The 24,306-nt window shown below is 40.7% G+C and overlaps 1 protein-coding gene across 1 annotated transcript in view; it reads right to left on the reverse strand.

The window, feature by feature from the left end:
• Positions 1-24,306, reverse strand: part of NPSR1 (neuropeptide S receptor 1) — a 106,803-nt gene that overhangs the window by 7,866 nt on the left and 74,631 nt on the right. The window contains exons 4-6 of the mRNA XM_019726369.3: positions 18,382-18,475; positions 13,263-13,464; positions 4,732-4,808 (exon numbers count right to left, since the gene is read on the reverse strand). Of these exons, the coding sequence (XP_019581928.2) occupies positions 4,732-4,808; positions 13,263-13,464; positions 18,382-18,475 (373 nt within the window). The remainder of the gene's footprint in view (positions 1-4,731; positions 4,809-13,262; positions 13,465-18,381; positions 18,476-24,306) is intronic.

Raw genomic sequence — 24,306 nt, forward strand, 5'->3', positions numbered from 1 at the left:
TTGATGAACCACCTGCCCTTCAATCTCTCAATGAGATCAGTGAAACGCGTCTTTAATCTGACCACTCTAGGAAATGCAAAGCCTCCAGCTTCTAAAGATGACTCTTCAAAGACAGGCGAGCTACAAAATGCCCGTAATTCTCCTTTATTGGGAGATAAAAGGATTATTTCTGCCCGGGCCTTGGCACTGAGCTGGAGTGAAAAGCAGTTAAATTCAGCCGTCACTGTGCATTAATAGCTGGAGGAGGCGAGAGGCAGCGTCCATTAGATTCAGGACTGGAAGCTGCGCACTCAATCTGCCTTAGGCTGTTTTAGTTCAAGTATGCGTCCCTGGGGGGGGGGGGGGGGCACGCTGGAAATTAGTCTCCAGGCGGCCAGTTCCTGCTCTCCTTCCTCACATTCCAGGCCCCCTGCAGAGGCACAGGGAAGCCAATCTTCTTGTGAGCACCTGAAGGGGGAGCAGTCGTTATCCTGGATTTAAAAATAAGGCCGAATTGATTCCTGGCGGGCTGGGGGCGCCATCCGTGGACCCATAATAAGTGCAGGTTATTTGTCAACAAGGAAGTCTACTTAGTGATGTTTTCAAATACATAGTTTTCAGATGTTGGGAACTTGTTTGGTTTATAAAGTTAAACATATTTTTAGAAGTTATGCCTGGTTTCTAAAATTTTTGAAGCTTGAAATTCATGTTTGATTTCCGACCCATGATGGCTTATCTACAAATATAATCCAAATGTTAAATATTTTTAGCACATATGTCTCATCTGCTTAACTAAGGGACTTTGACTGACTACTTCCTTCCTTCAGTGTTTTTTTTTTTTTTTTTTTTTTTTTTTGACTCTCTAGCCAACCAGAGGTCACAGCTAGATATGAGGCGGTATGACCTAACTCACAGCCTTTTCTGTTCTTCAGTTCCTCAGCTCAGGGGGAACCAGGAACCCTGACAGGACTCAAACAATTGTGGCAGAGACAGGTTAGCTGCTCCTCAAATCCTTTCCTTTCCCCCCTGGAGCACAGAGCTAGACTACATTTCCCAGCCTCCCATTCAGCAGGGTGTAGTCATGTGACTAAATTCTGCCTATAGGAACATGGGAAGAATCCATGTATACCAGTCCCAGGCCTGACTCAGATAAACCACCTGAGAAATCCTCCATCCTCTCTTCTCCCCACCCTGCCTGCAGGATGCTGAGGGGTACCTAAGTAGTCATCTGTTTTACGTGGCACAGTGTCTATCTGCTTGAGTTTCTGAATGACTGTGTGGAGCAGTGTCCTTTGACCTTTAATTAAGCAAAGGACTTTAATTAAGCAAGAAACAAACTTCTATTTTGTTAGGACTACTGTATTTTAGGGTTTCTCTGTTGTAGCTGCTAGTGTTTCCTTAACTAAAGCAGAAATTGGTACCTCATAAGCAGTGCTGTCATAAAACCTAAAACATGTGGCATTGGTCTAGTGGGCAGGCAGCGGGTGGCAAGAAAACTGATACTGGAAGCTGGGACACTAGAGATGCATTTGGTAGAAGGGTCACATAGGATGCCTGGGAAGGCAGAATCTGTGCCTACTGAGCCTAAAGCCCAAAGCACAGGGTCAGTGTACTACTCAGGGCTCTCCAGAGAAATAAAACCAATAGGAAACACATGTACATACATAATGACAATGACGCTGGCTGTGGTCCCCAAATTAAGCTGTAACATTTAAAAGTTTTAGCCAGCAAAGACCCATTTAGAAGCATTCCTGAGGCAAAGAGCAGACTAAGGATGTGGCCACCCACCTGCTACTTCTGATGGCTGTAAGCTAGCTTCCATTAAGCTGAGACACAGATTGAGTGAGGAAGCAAAGAACAAGTCAGACCTGAGAATTATATTATGGAAGACTTTTTGGATATGGTTGCTGGCACATGAAACTGACTGGAAGCAAATATCAGAAGCCTACTACGTTTTTGAGAAATAATAATTGTCAAATAAACCATGAGCTTTATATCTTTGTCAAGACTTAGAACTATCAGACTTTAAAACTTTTATTAATCCTGGGGTAGAAAATTGTATCTAACTGAGATTTAAATGTTAGATACATTCCTGATTATCAATGAGACTGAGAATCTTACTTTTGGCCGTCACTCTTTCCCCTTCTGTGAAATGCCTTTGTCTTACTCATTTATTCTTTCTATTTATCTTTTAAAAAATTCTCTTTAAATTGATTCTTAGGACTTCACATATAGATACTAATCTTTTCCCAGGTATATGTGTTGCACATAGTTTCTCCCACTTTGTGGTTTGCTTGACCTTATACATATTAACAGAGTCAAATTTATCCATCATTTCTTTTCTGATTTAAGGTATCTTTTACCTTGTTTAAGAAATGTTCCTTACCCCAGTGTCATAAAGATATCACCCTACATTTTCTTTAAAAAATTTTAAAAGACAAACATTTCACACTTAAGTCTCTAATTCACCTGGAATTTGTTTTGTCTGTGAATCGAGGTAAAGATCAAATTTCATCTCTTTCCCTGTGACCTTCCAACATGTACCAAGTTCTCATATATGTGTAGGTCTGTTTTGGGGCTGTTTTACTTTTTATTTGTCTACTGTATTGTGTCAATACCACACCCTATTAATCTCTCTGACTTTGTGATAAACCTTAATATTTAGTACAGTAAACCTCTCCTCTCTCATTCTACTTCTCCAGGAGTGTCTCAGCTATTCTTGGTTCTTGAAATTCTTGTATATATTTTTAAATGGGCTTGTCAAGCTCAATAAAATGTCCCATTTCAATTTTGATTGGAATTGTGGATCAGTTGGGGAGAACTGACATCTTTATGCTGTTGAGTCTTACTGTCCACGAACATGTTGCAAGATTCATTTATGTATGTCGTTATATTTTTTCATGAAGTTCTTTATAGTTTTTGCTAAATGTCATTGTTTACATTGAAGCTATTTTACCCACATGTACTGAGGAAGAACAGTGCTAAGGGCAGTTAATGGGCTTATCTTACATTGATTTAGCTAGAAGTCAACAGGACTCAAATCTTTCCTCATCCAAAGCTTTTTGCTCTACCTCATTCTACCTCATTTAATTTGAAACATGCAATTTGGATATAGTATGAATCACCTCATATCTTCTAAGTCATAATGGCCAGACAGAGTTATCCAGATATGTTACACTTTGTCTAGCTCATGGGTGCCCCTCCCCCAACTCCTGCCCCCATGTAATTAATCTTCTATTTTATAGGAACAGATAGATACCCCTGGGCATCAAGAGCATGCTCGTTTACGGAAGACAACAATGCACAAGTTTGGAAACCTCATCTTCTCTACCTCTTGTTCTCCACACTTGTTTGTGGGAGTCTCCCAATCAGTTATTAAATAGTTCTTTTTTTTCCTTCTTTCTGTCAGCCTTTGTGGCGGAGAAACTAGACATATTTGGCAATGAGAAGAGTGGCTATTAAACTAATGATGACTTGAATTTTGCAGCCTGTGTTTACAAAGAGAGCTTCTGTTCACACTAATCATTGCTGATGTCCCCTTGTTGATGAGCAATAATCCTTGCGTGCTCACACCACTGGAGATTCTATTTACCAGCCAACTCCAGAGCTGCTTGGCTGTAATGACAGCCAGGAAATAAGTGAGTTCCACTTATGAATAAGATACAGAGAGTATACAGGCTTTTGAGAGTACCGTCTGCTGCTCATTCCAGAACAGGGTCACTGATGGTGATATAAGGATATAGACAACTGAAAAATAGGGATAATGGAGCTATAAATTTGTATTAAAGAATGAAAACTCATGCTAGCAATTTCCACCTTTAGGGAGGGATAATGACATACTGTATATCAATGGCAAAACTGATCTCTATGTGGCTGTGTAATATTTCAGAGACTGGAGGACGGGAACCCAAGAGTACAGGACCTAGAAAATCTAGTGACAGGGAGATATGGGAGACACTGGCAAGAGACAGGGGCCCAACCACAGTGGTGAAAGGTTGGTGAGAAAGGGGTGGTGGGAGATACCTTGGGTGGTGGGGTAGCTGATAGAATGTGGACACCTTTTAACACCTCAAATTGCCAGCAACATTTGCTCTGTTCATTTCTGTGAGAGATGAACTCAAGGAGAATGAGGTAGATTCCATGGCCTATTGGATCAGGAGCAGAGCGACGAGAAAGCTTTAGGCCTCCAAGTCTCAGGACCGGCTGCTTAGGTGGTCTGCACTGAGGTTTACTCAAACAAAACTGGGGAAGGTTATAGCGGTGATCTCAGGCTCAGTCTGGTGGGACAGTGGGGAAAGCATGACCCATGCTTTGATTGGTTTAGGACTGTTCTCTGGAGAGATGGCAGTTTTCTCCGTCTGTGAACTCAAGCCCAACAGAAATGTGTGTCCTCTTGCTGAATGTATGGTGATTTCCTCAGACAGTCCTCTCTTTTCATCCCAGAGTCCTCCAGGGTGCTTCACAGCCAGGCCTGAGACACTGGGGCCACCCCAAATCCTGGCTCTAGGGCTGCTTGGAGAGACTCTGCTGCTACAACTTGGCCAGACCCCAAACCCCAGTTTTTAGGGAGGCCAGGTGGAGAAGGCAGAGCCTGTCTGGGACAGCGTTTGGTGGTTCGAGATGCCTGCTGGGCCTGATTTAACAGAGCAGGCACGTTATAGCCAGAGCCCAAGCTGACATTTGCAAGAAGAAAACCTCTGCAGAGGCCAAATTAGCCAAGAGTTAAGTAATGCATGTTGGAAACTTACTTACCTGAGCAGTTGGAAATCACCATCTCACAGCCTTTGCTTTTGATCCAAATGGTTCGGATCACAATGGCATAGATGACACTGTGGAAAAAAGCAAAGGTAACATTAAAATAGCTGGTGGGTCTCTAGTGTGACACAGAGAGAGGACCACTCCCACTTCCTGAGTGCGAGGAATGGAAGGCGGGGTCCCTCAACCATGCCTGCCCTCTGTATTTGCTGATTATGGAATCACAGCAAATTGACATTGAAAGCCACCAGAAAGATCATTTGGATACAGCTACTTCTTTTTCTAGTGTGGAGGCTAGGGCTGATGGAGTTAAATTTCTGTAAGATAACCTCGGTCGTTAGAGGTATAGCTGAGATTAGCATCTAAACACAAGGTTTGGGGTCAGAAACATTTAGACTTGTGACTGGCTCTACTATTTGCTAGTTGTACGACCTTGACTTTAGACCATCTTTCCTGTGGCCCCAACATTCCTGCCTTCTGTGTTCATGCCTTTGTGTGTCCTCTCCCCATGAGTATGGCGGAAACTGTGGCTTGTTTCTAATCAATGCATTCCCATGAAGGTAATGGGATATTCATGATTCCATCACAGTATAGTGCTTACTGTGTTTCCCCGAAAATAAGACCCAGCTAGACCATCAGCTTTAATGTGTCTTTTGGAGCAAAAATTAGTATAAGACCCGGTATTATGTTATATTACCCAGTCTTATTTTACTATAATATAAGACCAGGTCTATATAATATAATATAATATAATATAATATAATATAATATAATATAATATAATATAATATAATATAATATAATAGACTGGGTCTTATATTAATTTTTGCTCCAGAAGATGCATTAGAGCTGATGGTCTGGATAGGTCATATTTTCTGGCAAACACGGTAATAGGGACCTTGACCAGTTAGTTCTGGGCATTAGGGAAGCTTTCCCAGACGAAGTGAAGTTTCAGCTAGGATCTGAAGGATAAAATGTCTTTTAACTGTTGGGGTGAAGGGACGATCATTGAAGCAAAGTGAACAGTATGTGCAAAGGTTCAGAAGTAGGAGGGAGCACTACACATTCAAAGAGCTTAGAGAAAGCCAGTGACTGAAACATGTGCATAGGCCGTTTGTGTGGCCTAAGATGAGGATGGAGCGTGAGGTAAGGACCAGAGCATGCAGGGCCTTGTGCACAGAGTTAGAGCTTTTGGACCTTGTTCGAAAACTATGGAAATTCAATGAGGGGCTCTTAGCAGGAAAGTGAAATGGTTGGTCAACACTTTTTTCAAAGATCAGACAGTTTTCAGTGTGTATAACTTGTTTCTATATAGACGTATATGCTGGTATAGGAATTGAACATTCCTGGAAAGGTATACAAGAAATTCTTAGCAGTGCTACTTCTGAGGACAGGATGCGGGGTGAGGTGGGGTGGGAAGAATATTTTTATTTTTCATTTTTACCCTTTTGTATGCTTAACAATTTTCCAAATAATGGCTCTGGCCGTCATGTGGAGTAGGGATTTAAAAGGGGGTACAAGTAGATAGGGCGCTATTGCACTAGACTGAATGAAAGATGGCAGTATTGTGGGAGTGTAGACCGACTCAATTGTCCTCGAATTTTATTCCATCTTTTTGTGAAATGACTACAGTAGTGCGGCCTGATGGTGGGGAGGAGGGAATATGCTCCAGAAGCAACTCAAGCAACTTGGTGCAGGAATCCTGAGATGGGAGCAAGGGCTCACGTGCCTCACTTCTCACTCCAGTGCCCACGTAGAGGATGGTCGGAAGGGAAGCAGTCAGTGTTGAGCCCTGCTGTGTGTCAGTCCCTCTGTGAAGTGCTTTACATCTGGTCTCATTCATTTCATTGGTTAACACAGTGCTGGGCACCGGATGCTAAATGCTTACTACATATTGATTGTGGTTTTTGTGTCCTACACATTCTTATTTTATAACTGCATGTGTGAACAATGGAAATTAGAGTGTATTGTCCCCGTTTTATGGATGACAACGCGGAGGTCCCATGACTAGGAAGTGTCAGAGGCCAGATTCAAATCAAGGTCTGCTGGCCACCAAAGCTCTGATGTAATGTTGCGATGAAAACAGTGTCGATTTGCTCACCATAACATTAACTAGGAACTGTGCTAAGCCCTTTATGGAAATTACCTCATTTAATCTCTCAGACAACTTTATATGGTTGGTGCTAGTATTATTCTCATTCTCAAGATGTGAAAGCTTCAGTGACTTGTGTGAGTTTACACAGCTAGAGAATGGCAGAGCTGGACCATAGCCTACCTGGATCTTCTGACTGAAAAGTCTTGTTAACCAGCTTGTCTCTCAGAAAGGGGGGTGTACAGGCTCCTTTGGGGGCGTGTATTTGAGCTACATATGCTATATATGGTTCTAGTTACTCCCTGAATGCTTTCTTTGATCTCTAGACCAGGTTAGCATCCCCTGCCAGGGGTCCCACTGAACTATCTATTTACCTTACCATCATACTCATAACACTGTGTTATACCTGCTCCCCTAATTGGCTGCCTTCTCTGTTAGACAAGACAGTTTTTGAACCCAGACATCATGTATGTCCTGTCATTTCTGTATCCCCCTTGGCTGGCGCAGTGTCTGGCAGAGGGTGGGTGTCTTACAGGTATTTCTAGAAATAATGAGTGAGTGGAAATAGGCATAAAGAGTCAGGGCTCACAAGCATATCTGTGTGTAGCTGGGTTCAGGGAGATACGAAGGCAGAACAAACTTTTGGGGGAAAATGTAGGAACAGCTTGATACTTAAGAGCTAAGAAAAACTTAAAGTTCTGATACAGATAGTCCATTGGCACCAGGTTTGATAGGCTCCCAGGAGAGAGAAAGTCAAAGGGATGGCCTGAGTAACTCAGTTGGTACCACTGAATTCACTGAGATTTCTTAAATGTCCCTGAACAAGAGCTCATTATGATGGCTTCAGAGTTCAGATCTGAAGTTTAGCATCAGCAAGTCTGGACTGTTGGGTATCAGTCAGAATGCTTTTTGTAGCTAGTTGCAGAAAACTCCCAATTCAAATTGGCCTAAGCAATTAGAATACTTCTTATCTCTCATATTTCTAGTCTCAAAGGGTCAAAGCTGAACTTCAGCAACTTGGGTCCTTTCCATCCCTTTCGTTTTTCTTTTCGGTGTAGATGTCTTTCTAAGTCAGGCTGTAGCAATTCCAGGTGTCAATCCAGAGACAGGGAGAAGCCGTCCGCTCCTGGACTTGTTTTCTAAGAATGGAGAAATCTTTTCCAAAAGCTCTTCAGAAGACACTCCCTCAAGTCGCGTTGGCTAGAATTGGATCATATGGTCATTCCTGAGCCATTCACCTGTCTGGGGGAGGGGTTGCCCTGAGTGACTTAGGGTGGAATGGATATTGGAAATCCAATCACAGACCTCTACCGTAACCTAACAAAGCAGTGAAAATGGCTTGTTTAAAAGACGTAACTCTTGCCACTCCTCAAATGACAGTATACAGGATGTCACTTCCCTCCTTGATATGACAGGTGACCCTCCTTGGTCTTGGACCTCATGCCCCTGGGGCCCTTTTACCTGCCATGGCCTTTTACTCCACAGAGCTCAGCACGGGGCTTTCCCACAGTCTGATCCTCATTCTCCAAGCAAAATAAATGGATATATATATATGTATGTATATATAATATAACACGAATCAGTGCTCAATGACAAATGTGCTTTTTTTTCACTATTTCTTGGCAGTTGTTGGCCCTGGATATTTTATGCCTCTCCCTTTACCTCACAGAGATAAAAATGATAAGAGAATCAGAAATCCATTAAGTAGCAAGAAAATAACCGCAGCTAAAGTAATGCAATTACACCAGAGCTAATAAGCTCCCCGGCAACAGTTAGACAGTTACAAGTGAATTTTGGAACAACAGGACTTGTGTTGACCCAGAAAAACAATGTATTGTTTTTATTGTCAGTCATTATGCTTTCAAGTCCTGAGAGCCTGATTTAACTGGTGACAGAACAGCTAACTCTTGATTCCTACACAGCTGTCTCATGAGTTTGCCTCAGACAATAGAACTCCTTCCATCCTGTCTCCTTCCCTCCCTGTCTGCCTTTCTTCTTCTCTCCCATCTTTTTTTTCTCACTTCTTTCTTTCCCTCCACATATATTGATGGAGCATCTACCATATGCCAGAAATTTTCACATCAGGTGTGTGCGTGTGAGAGAGACAGAGTGATGTGACACCTCTGTCTTGTGACTGGGGCAGTGGATAGTGGATCAGTGAGGCTGGCATTGTCTGTTCCGTGCAACATGTGTAGGTGTCTATTGCGGGGTGGATTTGGAATCCAGAACTTAAGAGACAACAGTTCCTGTCCTCAAGAGATGCAGCCACACAGGCTTCCTGTGCACAAGCCGGCGATGACACCACCACAAGCCTCCACGGTGACACGGACAGCTAAGGGTGACGGTTGGGAAGGGAGCACCTGGAGCATTGCTTGGTGTAGGATTGGCAGGGACAGCTCCACGTGGCCTGGGCGTGTGAAAGGAGACATGAAGCATGTGGAGCAGTTTGCTGGAAGCAGGGCACCTGAGTTTGGAGGAGGCGCAGCACACGGGACGATGTGTGCAAACGCACCACGGTGGCCCGAGTGGGGCGTCCTGGAAGCAACAAAGCTTCGCTCTCGTTGGAATGGGGGGGGGGGCAAGGGGAGAGTGTCAGCAGCTTCCCCTGGAATAGCCAGGAATCTTTGAAAAAGACAAGTGACCTAGCCTATAGTAAATGTATACAAAGCTACAGTAATTAAAACAGTGTGGTATTAGGGGCAGAAAAGCCACTAATTTAGGTTTTTGAGTCCTCTCTCCTTTTCTTAATTATGTCACTCCCTAGTAACTGAAAATAAAATAAAACCATGTTCAAAATGAGGAAGCAAATGATAAACTGGTGAAATATTTGAAAAGTACAAAAAAAAGTTTACTGCATAAGGAATATCTCTAGAAATAGAGAATAGAGAAAATGAAAACATAGTAAATGGAACAAAAGTTCAGAAACAAAGAGTATTTATAATATAAATATGAATATGATAGAACTGCCATTTTGTACCGTAGAGATACGATAGATTATTTAGTAAGTGGTGTTTTGGATAAATGATCCAACATTAAAAAGACAAATTTAACTTAGATCTCTAATTCACACCTAACACCAAAAGTAAATGAAACTGAGACAATTGGCAAATCAAATCAAATGTATTTTTGAGTGATATTTTTAATGTCCTCCCAACACTGAAATTATTTTCAAATAATTAATGTAATAAATCATAAAAAATTTAAATCAAAGTATAGATAAGTATGTGGAAGGGACAATTTCCTAAGAAAGACGTGACGTAATAAAATGTAAAGAGGAGCATGACTAGACGTGAATACTAAAATGTAAAACATCTATATGTTATCCAAGAGCCACATACATTTCATTCATATTTTCACATGTATTTCTAGAAAGTTTTGCAAAGTGCTTTCCTATGATTCTTTTAACTTTTAAAAAACTAGTTATTTGACTTTCTCATTTCTAATTATAGGTATTCACTCTTTGTTTTCTTTTCTTAATTATGTAAGTCATATTAAATGAAAGCAAAATAAAACCATATTCCACGTGAAAAGGCAAATGACAAACTAGGGAAATATAGTCAACATATAAAAACAGGAAAAGTCTATTATATAAAGAATATCTCTAGAGAATAGGGAAAATAAAATAGAGAAAAATGGGTAAAATAATATAAATAGGTAGTTTATTTAAAAAGCAAAAATGATAAACATATAAAATGTGTTCAGCCTCACTTGTAATGAAAGAAATGCAAATTAAAACAACAATGACATATTTTGCTTATGAATTTGGTAAAATATATATATGTATATATGTATGTATACATATATGATATATGAGAGACAATACAGCCTGAGGCATAGGTAATAAAGTGAGTGGCCACCTTATTTGAGTTGTTTCTTTTGTTGACTTTAGCTTGAAAATAAGAGTTTAACCTTATCTAAAAGAGCCACAGATGATAGAATGCTCAGAGTCCAAAGTATGGTAAAGGAAAATAAGCCAGCAAGCAAGAAAAGAAAGGAAGCAAGCAAGAAAGAAGTATTGAACTTGAGCTCTGAGAGACATGGAACTGTAGTAACGTATCCCAGGAATTAGCTGGAAAATTCTCTGTGGGCCTGGTCTTATTGCAAGAAGGGAGGAGAAGCTGAAAGAGGTCAACAAAAGAAACAACACAACAAGGTGCCGTGTCCTCCAGACAGAAGCTCTTTCTGCAACAGGAGGAGTCTGACCACAGAAGAGTGAAGACCCTGAGACTGAGCAGGTAGGAAATGCTTCAGAGAAGTTCAAGGACCGAGGGAGGTCACTGACTATTCTTGGTTCTGCCTCAGTGGGAAGCAAGGAGCAGGATTTAAGGAGGCCTTGGTTTGATGAGGGCTGAGTGAAACCCACTTTTGAAATCATCCCCTTTAATCATCAAATTATACTTTGCTTTTTCCAAGGACAGTACAAAAATGCACAAGGTGGGCTGTAGACGAGTTTGAGGAGAAGTCCTGGTGGGAAGAAGCAGCTCAAATTAATGGGGGGAATTTCAGACAGTGAAAGACCCGCCTGACAGATGGGGCCAGCAGCATATTGTGAGCAGGGCGGCCTGCTGAGCAAGGGTTTTGACTGATTTCAGGAGCTGATAGGAAATCAATCAGGAGAGAAGCCAGGACATGCAACTGCCACTGAAATTGATGAGTCAGTTGCCTGTGACGGCCTGAGCCGCTTCCTTCCAAATATTTTCTTAATGTCTGAGACTAGCCTCTGTCTTCTTTTACCTACCCCTTCTAATGTTGCTATGACTTACCTTTGACTGGTTGTCTAAATAACCTTCATCTTTCCTTCAAGATTCCTCCCAAACTTAACTTGGTGGAGAGGGGGACAGTAAGTTGAAATAAAATATAGATGTTGATTTGTCGATTCAGCAGGGACGACTGGACAATCTCCAGTCTCAGAGAGGCTGCTGGGCTGGCTATGAGACCACTGTGCCCCGCCCAGCTCACTCTCTGATGGGGAGCAAGTCATTTCGCTTCCTTTAGACCTAAGTCTGTTCTTGTAAAAAACTCAGCGGCTGAACTATGTGATGGATAACATTTCTCCAGCTTTAGCATTTTCTGAGACTAAAGATGAACAAAGAGCAAGAACAAATGATTCCCGTAATGTCAGAAAACCCTTGAAAAATACCTAACCACTTACTGATCAAAGAAATGCATATTGAAACAGTGAGAGACTTTTTTAACCTCTATGTTTGGCAAAGATTTAATACAGAAATGGCGCCACCTTCATTGGGTGGGGAAAAGAAAAAGCAGAGCTTGTGTTTGTTAGTGGCAGGGCAGTTTATGAATATCCATCAAAGTCTTAAAATGTACGTCAACTTTGATCTAGCAATTCTATTCCAATGAGCTCTGAGGAAATAATCAGACTCATGAGTCATTTTCGGTACAAGGATTTTTTTCACAAAATTATTTATACCATCTAAAACCAAAGGCTGATCTTTCTTTGCCCAGGACAAATTATGTGACACATCCTGGCAGGCTTGGGGACACTCACAGCGTCAGCATGGCCCACACACACAGGATACATGCTAGGTACCTCCCGCAATCCCCCATCTTGTCCACCCATGCAGAGCCACGCTTCCAGAGGAACCCTGCCATGTGACCAGGTGAGGCCAGCTGGTTGTGGTTTCTGCTGAAAGGCCCACCATTGGCTGCAGGACACAGGGAACGTCCTATGGCTTGGTTACTAACACCCTTCATTGTTGAGGCTCACCCCACCCAGAAAGAGCTTATTTTCAGCTTCTCTCCCACTGGCACAGCCTTTCTGTCCTTCCCTGTCACCACAATCACTCTGGCCTCTGGGCAACAGGAAACCTGCTTTATCTCCCCGTTCCCCTTCTCCTATCTGAATCCTTCCATGGTGGCTTCCAATAAGTGTTCTCTGCCATTACCTGATTTCACTGTACACATATTAGCATATTTATTGCCTTATTGTGGTTTTGTTGTTTTGTTTCAAGGAGGTCTGTCTTTTCAATTATAATATAAGATCTCTGAAATGGGTACTATGTCTTATATTTGAAAGCCTGCATGACATAGGAGAAAGAACAGGGTATGGGATCAGAAAAACCTGGGTTCAAATCCTGTGTGATGTTGGGTAAGTTACTTAACCTCTCTGAGCTTGAGTTTTATCATTCATAAAATGGGGACAGCAGTAGTTATTTCCTAGGATTGTAGTGTGGTTACTGGGATAATTGTTAGTCACTTAGTACCATGCCTTTCCTATACTCCACACTTGGAAATTGTGACTTCCCTGCTCCTTACTTTACTTTGGAGGAGGTGAGCTTAGCACAAGCTTTAACTAAAATCGTGTGGCCTGGCCAGTTTCCCAAGAACACGAGGAACAGTAAGTGAGCTGCCGGGGAGGAGAGCCGCGGTGGGCAAACCAGGAAAGCTTCTGTGTGAGCCTGGCCTGCTGGCCTCTTACCTGATGATCGTCAGAGGGATGAAGTACACCAGAAAGGCCACAATGGTCATGTACGGGGTCCAGTAGGAGTCATCAGGCCACAGGGCCCAGCACTGCACTTCACCGTTGGACAGTTTCCTTTTCCCAAATATGATCAGGGTGGGAATGGAGAACAGGAAAGAGAGACCCCAGGCAGTCACGATGAGGACCTTGGCTTGCTTTTCTGCTCCAAGAAAAGAGAGGGTTGGCAGGGCTTCCAGAAACATTCTTTGGGAGCACGCTTGGAGTGTAACGCAGAAAAGGCTCATTGTGTGAGGGGAACTCTGGACCTCTCCAAGCCTCAGTTTCCTCATTTATAAAATGGGGATAGTAGGACCAGCATCTAGCGCTGATGCAGGGATGAAAGAGACCATCCTTGCCCAGAAGCTGGCCTACTGCCTGGCGGAAGGTCCATGCTCCCCAATTTCTACTTCCCTTCTCCTTCTCTGATTAACCCACTTGACTTAAAATGTTGATGCATCCATTCTTAGAGTCTTGGAGAGACCAGTTTGTTCCATATACATTCGATAGGTTGCCATGCAAATGAGTGTCTCTGGTTACCTTCCTGATCCTCCAGGCAGGGATGGGACTCTTGGTCAGTCTAGCATCCTTCCATGTGCCATAGGGGCACCACCCGGAAATAGCCAGTTAAAATTTTGATGATGTATTCATATATAATATATAAATTACATATATAAAAATGCGATCATAATGCATATGCTTTCCAAGCAGTAAGAGCCTTTCTTGAAATATAATTTTATCTGGAGCTCAGAGCAGGAAGCCCAGGCAGGTCAAGGTGAAGGTACATGACAGCCAGAACCTTCCAGCCCCGTCCTGGAGTAGCTCCACAGAATGAGCCCTCCGGGCACCAGTGTGTGAAGTGCGGTTTGAAAAGCACTGGTAAAGTAACGTTTTTCCAGGGTTACACTCAACTCCAATTTTATCAATTGCTTAGTATTAAGTATTTAAATAGTTTCCAATTATTTTTTATTGTAAATAATTTATATGTATCTCTTTGCACTGTTCTAATGACTTCCTTAGGATGACAGAAACAGAAGCGTTTGGCAAAAACTGCTAAATTTCCCCCAAAGGGTCTATAATTTATGGTTCCCACCACAAGTTTACAGAAGTTCCCATTTCCTTGCACTCTCCCAACACAGAGGATTCTTTCTTTTAATATTGTTATCAAGCTGGGAAGAGTTTCTCTCCAACCATTAAATTTTGCAGTTCGTCGATTAGTAGTCAAAAGAGTTCCTTGTTTCTTAATTTTTTCATGTTATTTGTCCACTTTTCAAAAGGATATGCTCTTATTTCTTTGCCAGATTTCTTTATAACAAGGTATCATCCCCTTGCCTGTACTATACAAATATTTTCTATTTGTCAAGTTGCTTTTTAAGTATGTTTCTAATGTTTATTATTTGTATAACAAATTACAATTTTTTGATATATGAAAAACTATCTCTCTTTTCCTTATTGTCTGTGCCTTTGCTGTTATTCCTAGAAAGATCTTTCACCAAAATTATAAAACTTTTACCCATGCCGGGTCCTTTCATGTTGAAGATTTGACTTTTCAATCCAACTGGAATTTACGTTGTAATTAGCTATGACAGATAGTGAGCTAATGTGTTAAAAAAATGGTCAGACAGCTATTGGAACACCCTGTGTTGACTAATTTATTCTTTTCTTACTGATTTGATATTCTGTGTACTTTACATAGGCTTTACATAGGTTATTCTGATACCAGTATTTTTATTTAAATTATCAAAGTATCATATTATGTTTTAATATCTAGCACTGTATATCTCTTTTTATTATTAGTAAATGTTTCCCTAATTATTTTTACATTTATTTTTCCTAAAGAGTCTTAAAATTGTCCATGTCTTTGGACTTGCTGGCTAAGGAAGGTACCACTTTAATAAAAAGCAGTAAGAAGTCAGTAATATGTGGCCTCCCCTTCTCGTCTCTTTCCTTTGGGATAGTTGCCATTGCCTTGTGTCTGCTCAGCCACATGTGGGTCCACCTGCTCCATTCAGCGCGGAAAGGCTGTGCTGCTCTGTGGGGACGGTCTTCTCCCACCTTCTCTTAGCTCAGTCACACACAGCCCTAACCCTGCCCCTCACAGCTACCCTTAAATCAGATGAGTGTAGCACCAAACTGACTCTAGTGTCGATCTCCCTGCACCATCTCATGCCCTGTTCTGACCTATTACCTCACCCTCTAACTATGAGGATCTTTGCAACTCCCTACAAGGCCAAGCAGCTTTCCTAGCGGGCTTGGCATCCTTGTTAAATCAGCTCCCTGTGCGCTGGGAATGCCTTCAAGTTTCTGGTATCTGGATGGCTTCTTTCCTTGGCTTCCATCCCAGCAGCAGGTCTCCCCCTATTATTTGTATGTTTCCTCCCAGACGTCAACTGGGGTTGGGCAGAGGAAGGAAAAACGGCTAATGTCTGTTTTCGTGCTTGCATCTTTCCCTGAAGCTATTGGAAAGGATTATTTTCCAAGTGCCCTACATGGAGCCTCTATTAATTTTGTGGTGAGGAAATAAATTACTTTACAACTTTAAAAGAACAGTAAAATATTCACCGCTGCCTTTCCTGTAATTTAGACACTGTTCAGAATATTGTACAATGTCTTCCAGAACTTGTGATATTTGCACTGAGCTCAACAGTCAATTTTTTTTTTAAAACCTAATTAATATGGCAAGACGGGTAACTAACCACGTTTCCTTCTTGGCTCCAAATCCTCCCCCTCCAGCAAGTATCTTGAGGCACTCCTCACGTGTTTTCTCATACTTACTTCCCCTTCACTCCTACTTCTTCACCTTAAAATACTCTGGTGTAAGTGTCTTTTTCTAAGACACTTCCAGTCCTTCCTGGAACCAGCTGGGTATAAATAAATAGATGGATAAATTAGTGCATTGCACCTTTGCATGCATACTTGTATATCATAAAACGTCTCTCGCATTTCCCCTCATTCCTTCCTCCACCTCCTTCTCCATCATAATCACTAGGGCATGACAGTGCCCAGAAAGCTTGGTGCTGGCCGTACACCTTCACTTACACACACACACACACACACACACACACACACGAAAAGCCTACAAATTCTATTTTTAAATTCCCTGTAATTGCATACAACACATCACTATGTTTCTGGTATAAAAACTCCCTTCCTGCTGTAAAACCCTGTGGTTACTACGGCTAATCCAACTCCCGACCCTGGAAGTGAGGATAGGCTGGTGTGCGTCCTTGCAGGTAATTGTGTTTTATTCTGGGACCTCCCTTTTTCTTGCATTTTCTCTCCTCTGCCCTTTTCTTTCTCTCTTTCTCTGTAGGCAAAATCTAGCATTGCTTCGAGTTTTTTTCTTGACATTAATGTTACCATATTGCATGGATTATTATGTCTGTTGTTTTTATCACTGAAAATGAGACGCAGATATTTTGATGTCAAGCATATTACGGTCCATAGCTCTCCCATGTCCTTACTGGGAGAAGCCGGGTATGCCGTTGTCAAGGGTGACTGAGCTGGACCCAGACTGAGTTCAAATCCTGCCCCTGAACTTACCAGCTGTGTGACCTTGAGCAAGTTACTCTTACTTTCTCGATTGTAATTGCCCAGACTGGAAGATGCACATAATAAGAGAACCTACCTCACAGAGCTGTTGTGAGAATTAAAGTTTTAACATATGTAAAGAACTTCGAATCATGAATGGTACACAGTCTGCAATCACTAAACCCAAGCCAGCGAAATTTCTCCAAAGGATAGCTAACCAGTCCTCCAAGGGACACCAAGGTTAGCACTGACTTGCTGCTCTGCTGAACAAGCAACGCTACAATACACAGCACATGTACCTGCCCACATGTGGGCGTTTCTGTAGAGAAGGTACCAAGAAGTAGAATTTCTATGTCAAAGGGCTGCACATTTTATATTTTAATTAGATATTGTTAACTTGCTATTCAAATGATCTGTGCCAACATTATTTGATGTACTGAATAGTATCTGAAGACATTAATTCTACTTTTAAATTTTGTTTCTTTAGGAGTAAATTCTGCAGAATGGTATTTTAAATGTATTATCTATTTCCCACAGTTTGGCTTTTGTCATATTTGTTATTATATCTGATTGCACTTTATAGTCAAGATTTCGTATTAGGTTCTTCATTTTATAAGTTTTAACAGGCTGCTTGGGACAGTGTAGTACGGGTCCCCAGACGCTGGGTTCTTACTTGCTTTCAGGGGTCATGGAGGAGAGTGGGCTGTGCCCATGGCAGAGTAATGGACAACGAGTCCTGTGACTATGTCCCACCGTCCCTTCAGGGCATCATTGCTTCTCAGGACGCCATTGTGCCTCTTCAAATCCATCATCTCCACTACTTGGAGGCAGAGACCTCCATCCCTTGGGGAGAAGGGAGGACAGCAGGCAGGGAGACATGCTGTGATGAGCCCTCCTCACTGTGCTCCTGGAATCACCCTGCCAGTTACCTGGGGTCCTTCTGGTCGCGGGCATTTGCACGATCTATTCAGGAAGTGCGCTTAACCCTCCTCCCACGTCGCTGCAGCGTCACCTTTGGCTATTGTGGGCTATGTGGTTTCAGCCTTCCCTCTGACCTATCTGCTTCCTTCTTTCAGGATTCTTCACTATCTCTGGATCAAGGAGAGGTGTCCTTGTTTTCAGTATGATTATCAGGTAAGAATATCTTTCCAATTAGGTCTGTGGTTTGGGGGTAAAAATGGCAAGGTACTTTTTTCTGGAAAATGAGCTGGTTGAAGTGCGAGTGTTCATTTCTTTGGACTAGTATGTGTGTCAACAGTGCTGTGAAGGAAAAATCTGGAAGCATTAGCATCAAGGTGAACGGTCAGCAAACCACCTTCCCTAGTTAGAGGCTCCTGACCATCCATGGCAACCATCAATATTTTCCCAGGTACCCAAGCGTTTTTTTTTTTACATTGTTTTGGACGTCAGACCCATGAAATGGAGGAAGTAGAGGGGGAGAGGATAGGGGGAAGAATAAAAGCATTATTATGAGTGTAACAGTGAAAACAATCCCACCCTCCCCCAAGGATGGTCCTTTATGAAATAACACTTGGTTGAGCCAGCTCACCTCCTTGCAGGAACTTCATGGGGTAGACGATGGCGTGGTATCTATCTATGCTGAGGGACACCAGGACGTAGGTAGAAGCGTAGAGCAGCACAACCTGGACACAGAAATGAGAGGAGGTGTGTGACTTCAAGAGGCGAGGGACGGCACATCATGGAAAGAGCAACATTTTGTGCTGTTTAGAAACCTGAGCACTGAACCACGGGAGGGCTGAGGTTTGGGTTGGGGAGAGGAATGACTGACTCCCTGTTCTAGGAAGCAGTTTGCTGTTCTTGGTGCTGAAGTTTGCGTTGCTAGTGACCATTGAGAATGCTTCTAGCTCTCACTTGCTCACTCATTCACTGGACTTCTTGGAGACTCCACATTTCAGGATCAGTACCTCTTTCGACATTTGCATGGTACATTTGTGATTGACTTTTAAAGGTAAACTAATTTTCTCTGCCACAATTGACATTCCAGAATAATTAGAAGCAAACGTTCATTTGTGTTTTTATCAGTATGAGATGCTGAGAGATGATGATAGAAGGGATTTGGTTTCAGGGAGCCCATGTGCTGGCTTGAATCATTTATCATCCTCTGAGCTGACATTGTCAGAGCGCCCCTTCCTCGTGCATTTCTCTAGCAGAGCTGTTATCTAGGGTAGGTCCTTGGCACTGCTCTTCTTCCTTCCCACTTTTTCTTTTATTAACCTTACCATGCCCTTTAATTATCTGGTGTGCAGTGTTATTTGCATACTTTGCAGAGAAGGAAATTAGTATATAAGAAGTTAATACCTCTTATGTAAAGAGGATACTCAAAAAGTAATTAAATGAAATATCTGAGAGAATGATCAAAGTGGAAATTTTTCAGCTAATGTTGAGCTTCATTTCTACTAAGAGTTCAATCATATCTCTGCTACATAAGCTTTGCATCAAATCCATAGCTTGTAGGAGAGAAATATGAAGAGGGTGAGGGTCTGAATTTCTTCTAAAATGAAATGGAAATAACATGACTGATGATAGCCTTTGTCTGAATCTATACCTTTTTTCTCTTTCCCTGACTCAGACAAATAACAATCAACTACATTGTTGTTCTTTATTATTTTTATTTCTGTAACACAACCACAAATGCATCCCAGCACTAACATTATGGAAGGTGCCACAGAGAAGGGTTCTGAGGGCTGAACTGAGATTGAAAGCTCCCTAAGGAATATAAGAAGAATTCTTGTCTTGCTAAAAAGGTGATCTATGGACAGAAATAAAAATGATGGCCCAATTTAACCCCCTAAAATCAGACAACTGTCTCCATAGAGAAAACTGGGGTTTCTACATGTGATTCATGAATTGTTAAGGCTGGTCACACACAGTTGAGTAGGTGGCATCGGAGAGGAATGGGCAAGACAACTCTCAAGGGCAAAACCCTGTGGGGTGGAATGTCATGGTGGGAAGCCCATTAGAACCTTGGCTGCCTGCAGCTGTGTTGAATGAGGTGGCTGACGCAAGTTCAGAATCGGGAGCAGGAAGAAAGTTCCCAGTAAAGTGTGCCCGGAGAAGCAGGCAATAACAGAAAGAGCTCGACTTTGGGACCCAGCCAAAAACAGTATTTAATTTCAGGGCTCTTTACACATCTGGGCAGGGTAAAAAATCTTAGAGTTTACATAAAAGAAATGCATCTCACATTGTCATGCTTTTCTCCATGAGAATGAATGCCAGAAAACAATATAAAAACGTGTTCAGAATTTTGAAAGAAAAATTATGGTCCAAAAGTTTTGCGAATATCATTTCTGTGCCAAGGCACAGACTAATTTTCTTAGATATATATAAGAAGGAATAAAATATAACATCACATAATCTTCATGAAAAATCTTCCTGGAGGAAATATTTCTGCTCATTGAGAATTGTTTCAAAATTAAGAACTCAAGAAGAGGGAATGGGATTGAATAGTAGCAGCTATGGTAAGCAATTCGTCATAAAAATACGAAATGTTTACAAAATAATTATGAATATAGTTATGAAACATTTCAGGAAAAAAATTGGGGGAGTTGAGTGAGAGGAGAGAGTAGAAGGAAAGAAATCATGTTAAATTCCTACCTAGACATTTTAGATCTCTCTTGTTTTTTACTTTGATAGAGACATATTAATTTAAAATTAAAGATAAGCTATAATAACATGGAATAAAAATGGAGAAAAAATAGCTTATTAATTTCCTATGGCTACTGTAACAAATTACCACAAACTTTGTGGCTAAACCGACATAAATTTATTCTGTCATATTTCTGAAGACCAGAAGTCCAAAATCAGTAATACAGGGTCAAAATCAAGGTGTTAGCAGGACCACTCTCCCTCTAGAGACTCTAAAAGAGAATCGGTAACCTGCCCCTTTCAGCTTCAGGTGACCGCCAATATTCCCTCATTTGTGGCCACACCAGTCCCATCTCTGAGTTTGTGATGACAATGCCTCTTCTGTCTGTGTCGAATCTCCCTCTGCCTCTCTTTTGTAAGGAAGGATACGTCTGAGCCCACCAGGATAATGCAGAATAATCTCCCTATTCCAAGAGCCTTCACTTAATCACAGGTGCAAGTCCTTTTTTGGGACTGTACAAGGTAACATACATAGGTTTCAGAAATTAGGATTTAGATATTGTTTGGGGGCCATTTCTCAGCCGACCACAATTAATAACCAAGTATAAAGGAAAAAACAGGTACATAGGAAAAAAAATTAACACAGAAGCAATGAAATGAGGTGACTGAAATCACACCAAACACTATTTGTCACAATAACTATGAGTGGCTTAAGCTCCTTCACTGAAACAAAGACGATTTGCAAAACATGCCTCAAATCCAACTGTTTAGAAGAGAAATTTCTAAAACCAAATGATTATCAAAGTTTAAAAACGAAGTGATGACCCAAAGTATATCAAGCAACTAAAAACTAAAAGAAAATATTCATTGCAGTCCTACTATTAAAGTTAAATTCAAAGCAAATAGCACTACATGGGCTAAAGAGATTATTTATGTTAGTAGAAGATACAATACATAATGGCAAGAGAACATTAGTAAACTTATATGAAACAAGTAACATAACACTAAATATATACTAAGACGTTCAGAGTTTTACAGAGGAAAAACACAATAGTACACATATAGAAAAAATTAAACTTTACAAGTAATACATGTTATTGTAAAATACCTAGGTAACATTTAAAAAATTGGTCATAAAATAGACTACCAAGGGGAAAAAAAACTCAGTAGATTCCAAAACATGAAACTTATGCAATTCACATATTTAAAACAAGCAATAAATAAAAGCTGAAATGAGTATCATGTTGTTTTGTGTTTAATACCACTTGGAAATTGAAACACCCTCATAATTAACTTGAGTCAAGAAGGAAATCAAAGTACAATTATAGTCAATTCATAAATGTCAACAATGAAAATTCTACACATCAACAACATATGGGGTACCACTTGGAGAACAGATGGCAGTTTGAGGACATATGTTTGAATTCGCACTACCCCAACCCTCAATTCTGACAAAAATGACCTAGGAAATATGAAACTGAAGAAAATTTTTGCAGAGAAGTCAGACTTAAATGGAGGACAGTTAGATAAATTTTATGTTTTTTTAAAAAATGCCAGGTTGGATTCATTTAAAGGAGGATTCTTGAACTAACTTAAAGAAATTAATGTACTTTTTTTAAAGAACAATTTTAGATTTACGGAAAAAAAACTTGAGGAGGAAGTACAGAGAGTCCCATATTGCCCCCCCACCCCCCCACACTCTCCCTTATTATTAACACTCTACATCAGTGTGGTCCATTTGTTAAAATGATGATTCAATATTGATACATTGTTAATAACTAAAGTCCATGGTTTATATTAAGGTTCACTCTTTGTGTTGTACAGTTTCATCGGATGTGACAAATGCATAATGTCATGTACCCACCATTAATTACAGTATCATACAAAAGTTTCACTGCCCTAAAAATCCCCTGTGCTTTACTTAGTCAATCTCTCTAAATCACTGGCAACCACTGATCGATTTTACTCTCTCCGTAGTTTTGCCTTTTCCAGAATGTTGTACAGTTGTAATCACAGTACGCAGCCTTTTCAGACTGACTTCTTTCACTTAGCAATGTGCATTTAAGATTCTTCCATGACTTTTCACGTCTTGATTGCTCATTTTTTATTATTCCATTATGGGGATACACAATAGTTTATCCGCTATGTCTTTTTTGTGGCTTGGTAGCTCATTTTGTTTTGTCATGGAATAATATTTCATCACGTGGATGTAGCAAAGTTTATCCATTCAGCTTTTGAGGATCATCTTGTTTCCAGGTTTTGGTAATTATGAATAAAAATGCTGTAAAGATTCTTGCGCAGGTTTTTGTGTGGACATAAGTTGTCAGCTCAGTTGAGTAAATACCTAGGAGCACAAGTGCTAGAGTGAGAGCATCTTTAATTTTTGTACAAAACTGCCAAACTGTCTTCCAAAGTGGCTGTCCCATAGAATTTCCACAAGGAATGAATTAGAATTCCTGTTGTTACACATTCCCGCCAGCATTTTATGTTGTTGTTTTATTTTTTGTTTTGTTTGTTTGTTTGGTTGGTTGATTGTTTTTTTGGCCACCCTTATAGGTATGTAGTGGTGTCTTGTTTTAATTTGCAATTCCCTAATGTCATACAATATTGAGCTTCTTTCCGTACATTTGCCATCTGTATATCTTCTTTAGTGGAGTGTGTGTTCAGATTGTTTGCTCATTTTTAGGTGGGTTGTTTGTTTTCTTATTGTTGAGTCTTGAGTTCCTTGTATATTTTGGGTACAAATCCTTTATCAATACTGTGTTTTGCAAACATTTGCTTTGTCTGTGTCTTACCTTCTCATCCTCTTCCAGTGTCTTTCACAGAGAAGTTTACATTTTTCATGAAATCCAACTGTTCAATTTTTTTTATTTCATGGATTATGCTTTCAGTGTTGTATCCGAAATGTCACTGAGAAACCCAAACTGTATATTTTCTCTTATGTTATCTTCTAGTAGTTTCATAGTATTGTACATTTCATTCAGGTCTATGATCCATAGTGAGTTAGTTTTTGTGAAAGGTGTACAATCAGTGAGGAGAATTTTTTTTCCCTGTGTAGATGTTCAATGACTCCACCAGCATTTCTTGAATAGGCTATCCCATTCTTTCTCCATTGAATGCCTTTGTTCCTCTGTCAAACATCATTTGACTGTATTGGTGTGCATCTGTTTCTGGACTCTCTATTCTGTTTCATTGATCTATTTGTTGAGTCTCTTGCCAATTTCATGCTGTCCTGATTCCTGCAGCTGTATAGTAAGTCTTGAAATCAGATAGTGTCAGTCTTCTAACCGCCTTCTCCTTCTCCCCCCTCCTCCTCCTGCTTTTCAGTCTCCTTTTTCTTCAGTATTGTGTTGGCTATTTTGTGTCTTTTGCCTGTCCACATGAACTTTAGAGTTTGTCTCTATCTATAAAATAACTTGGTGGGATTGTGATGGAGATTGCATTGGATTTGTAAATCACATTGGACAGAACTGACATCTTAACAACAGTGAGTCTTTGTTATGACTCATGGAATATCTGTGAACATAAAATATCTATCCATTTATTTGAATATTCTTTGATTTCTTTTGTCAGAGCCTTGTAGTATTTTTCATTTTTATCTTATACATATTTTGTCAGATTTATACATTAGTGTTTCATATTTTTGGAGCTCACATAAAGGGTATTGTGCTTTTAATTTTAAATTCAGATTGTTCATTGCTGGTATATGAAAAAACAATTGACTTTTGTATACTAACCTGGTATTCTGCAACCTTGCTATTTTCACTTAATAGTCCTAGAGTGTATTTTGTTTTTTTGTTTTGGGCTCTTCTTTTGGATTGTTTACACAGACAACCTTGTTGTATGTGAACAGTTATTTTTGTTTTGT

This window comes from Rhinolophus sinicus, chromosome 4 (assembly GCF_057876585.1).
Source record: "Rhinolophus sinicus isolate RSI-liver-muscle chromosome 4, RSI-T2T, whole genome shotgun sequence".
NCBI lineage: Eukaryota > Metazoa > Chordata > Mammalia > Chiroptera > Rhinolophidae > Rhinolophus > Rhinolophus sinicus.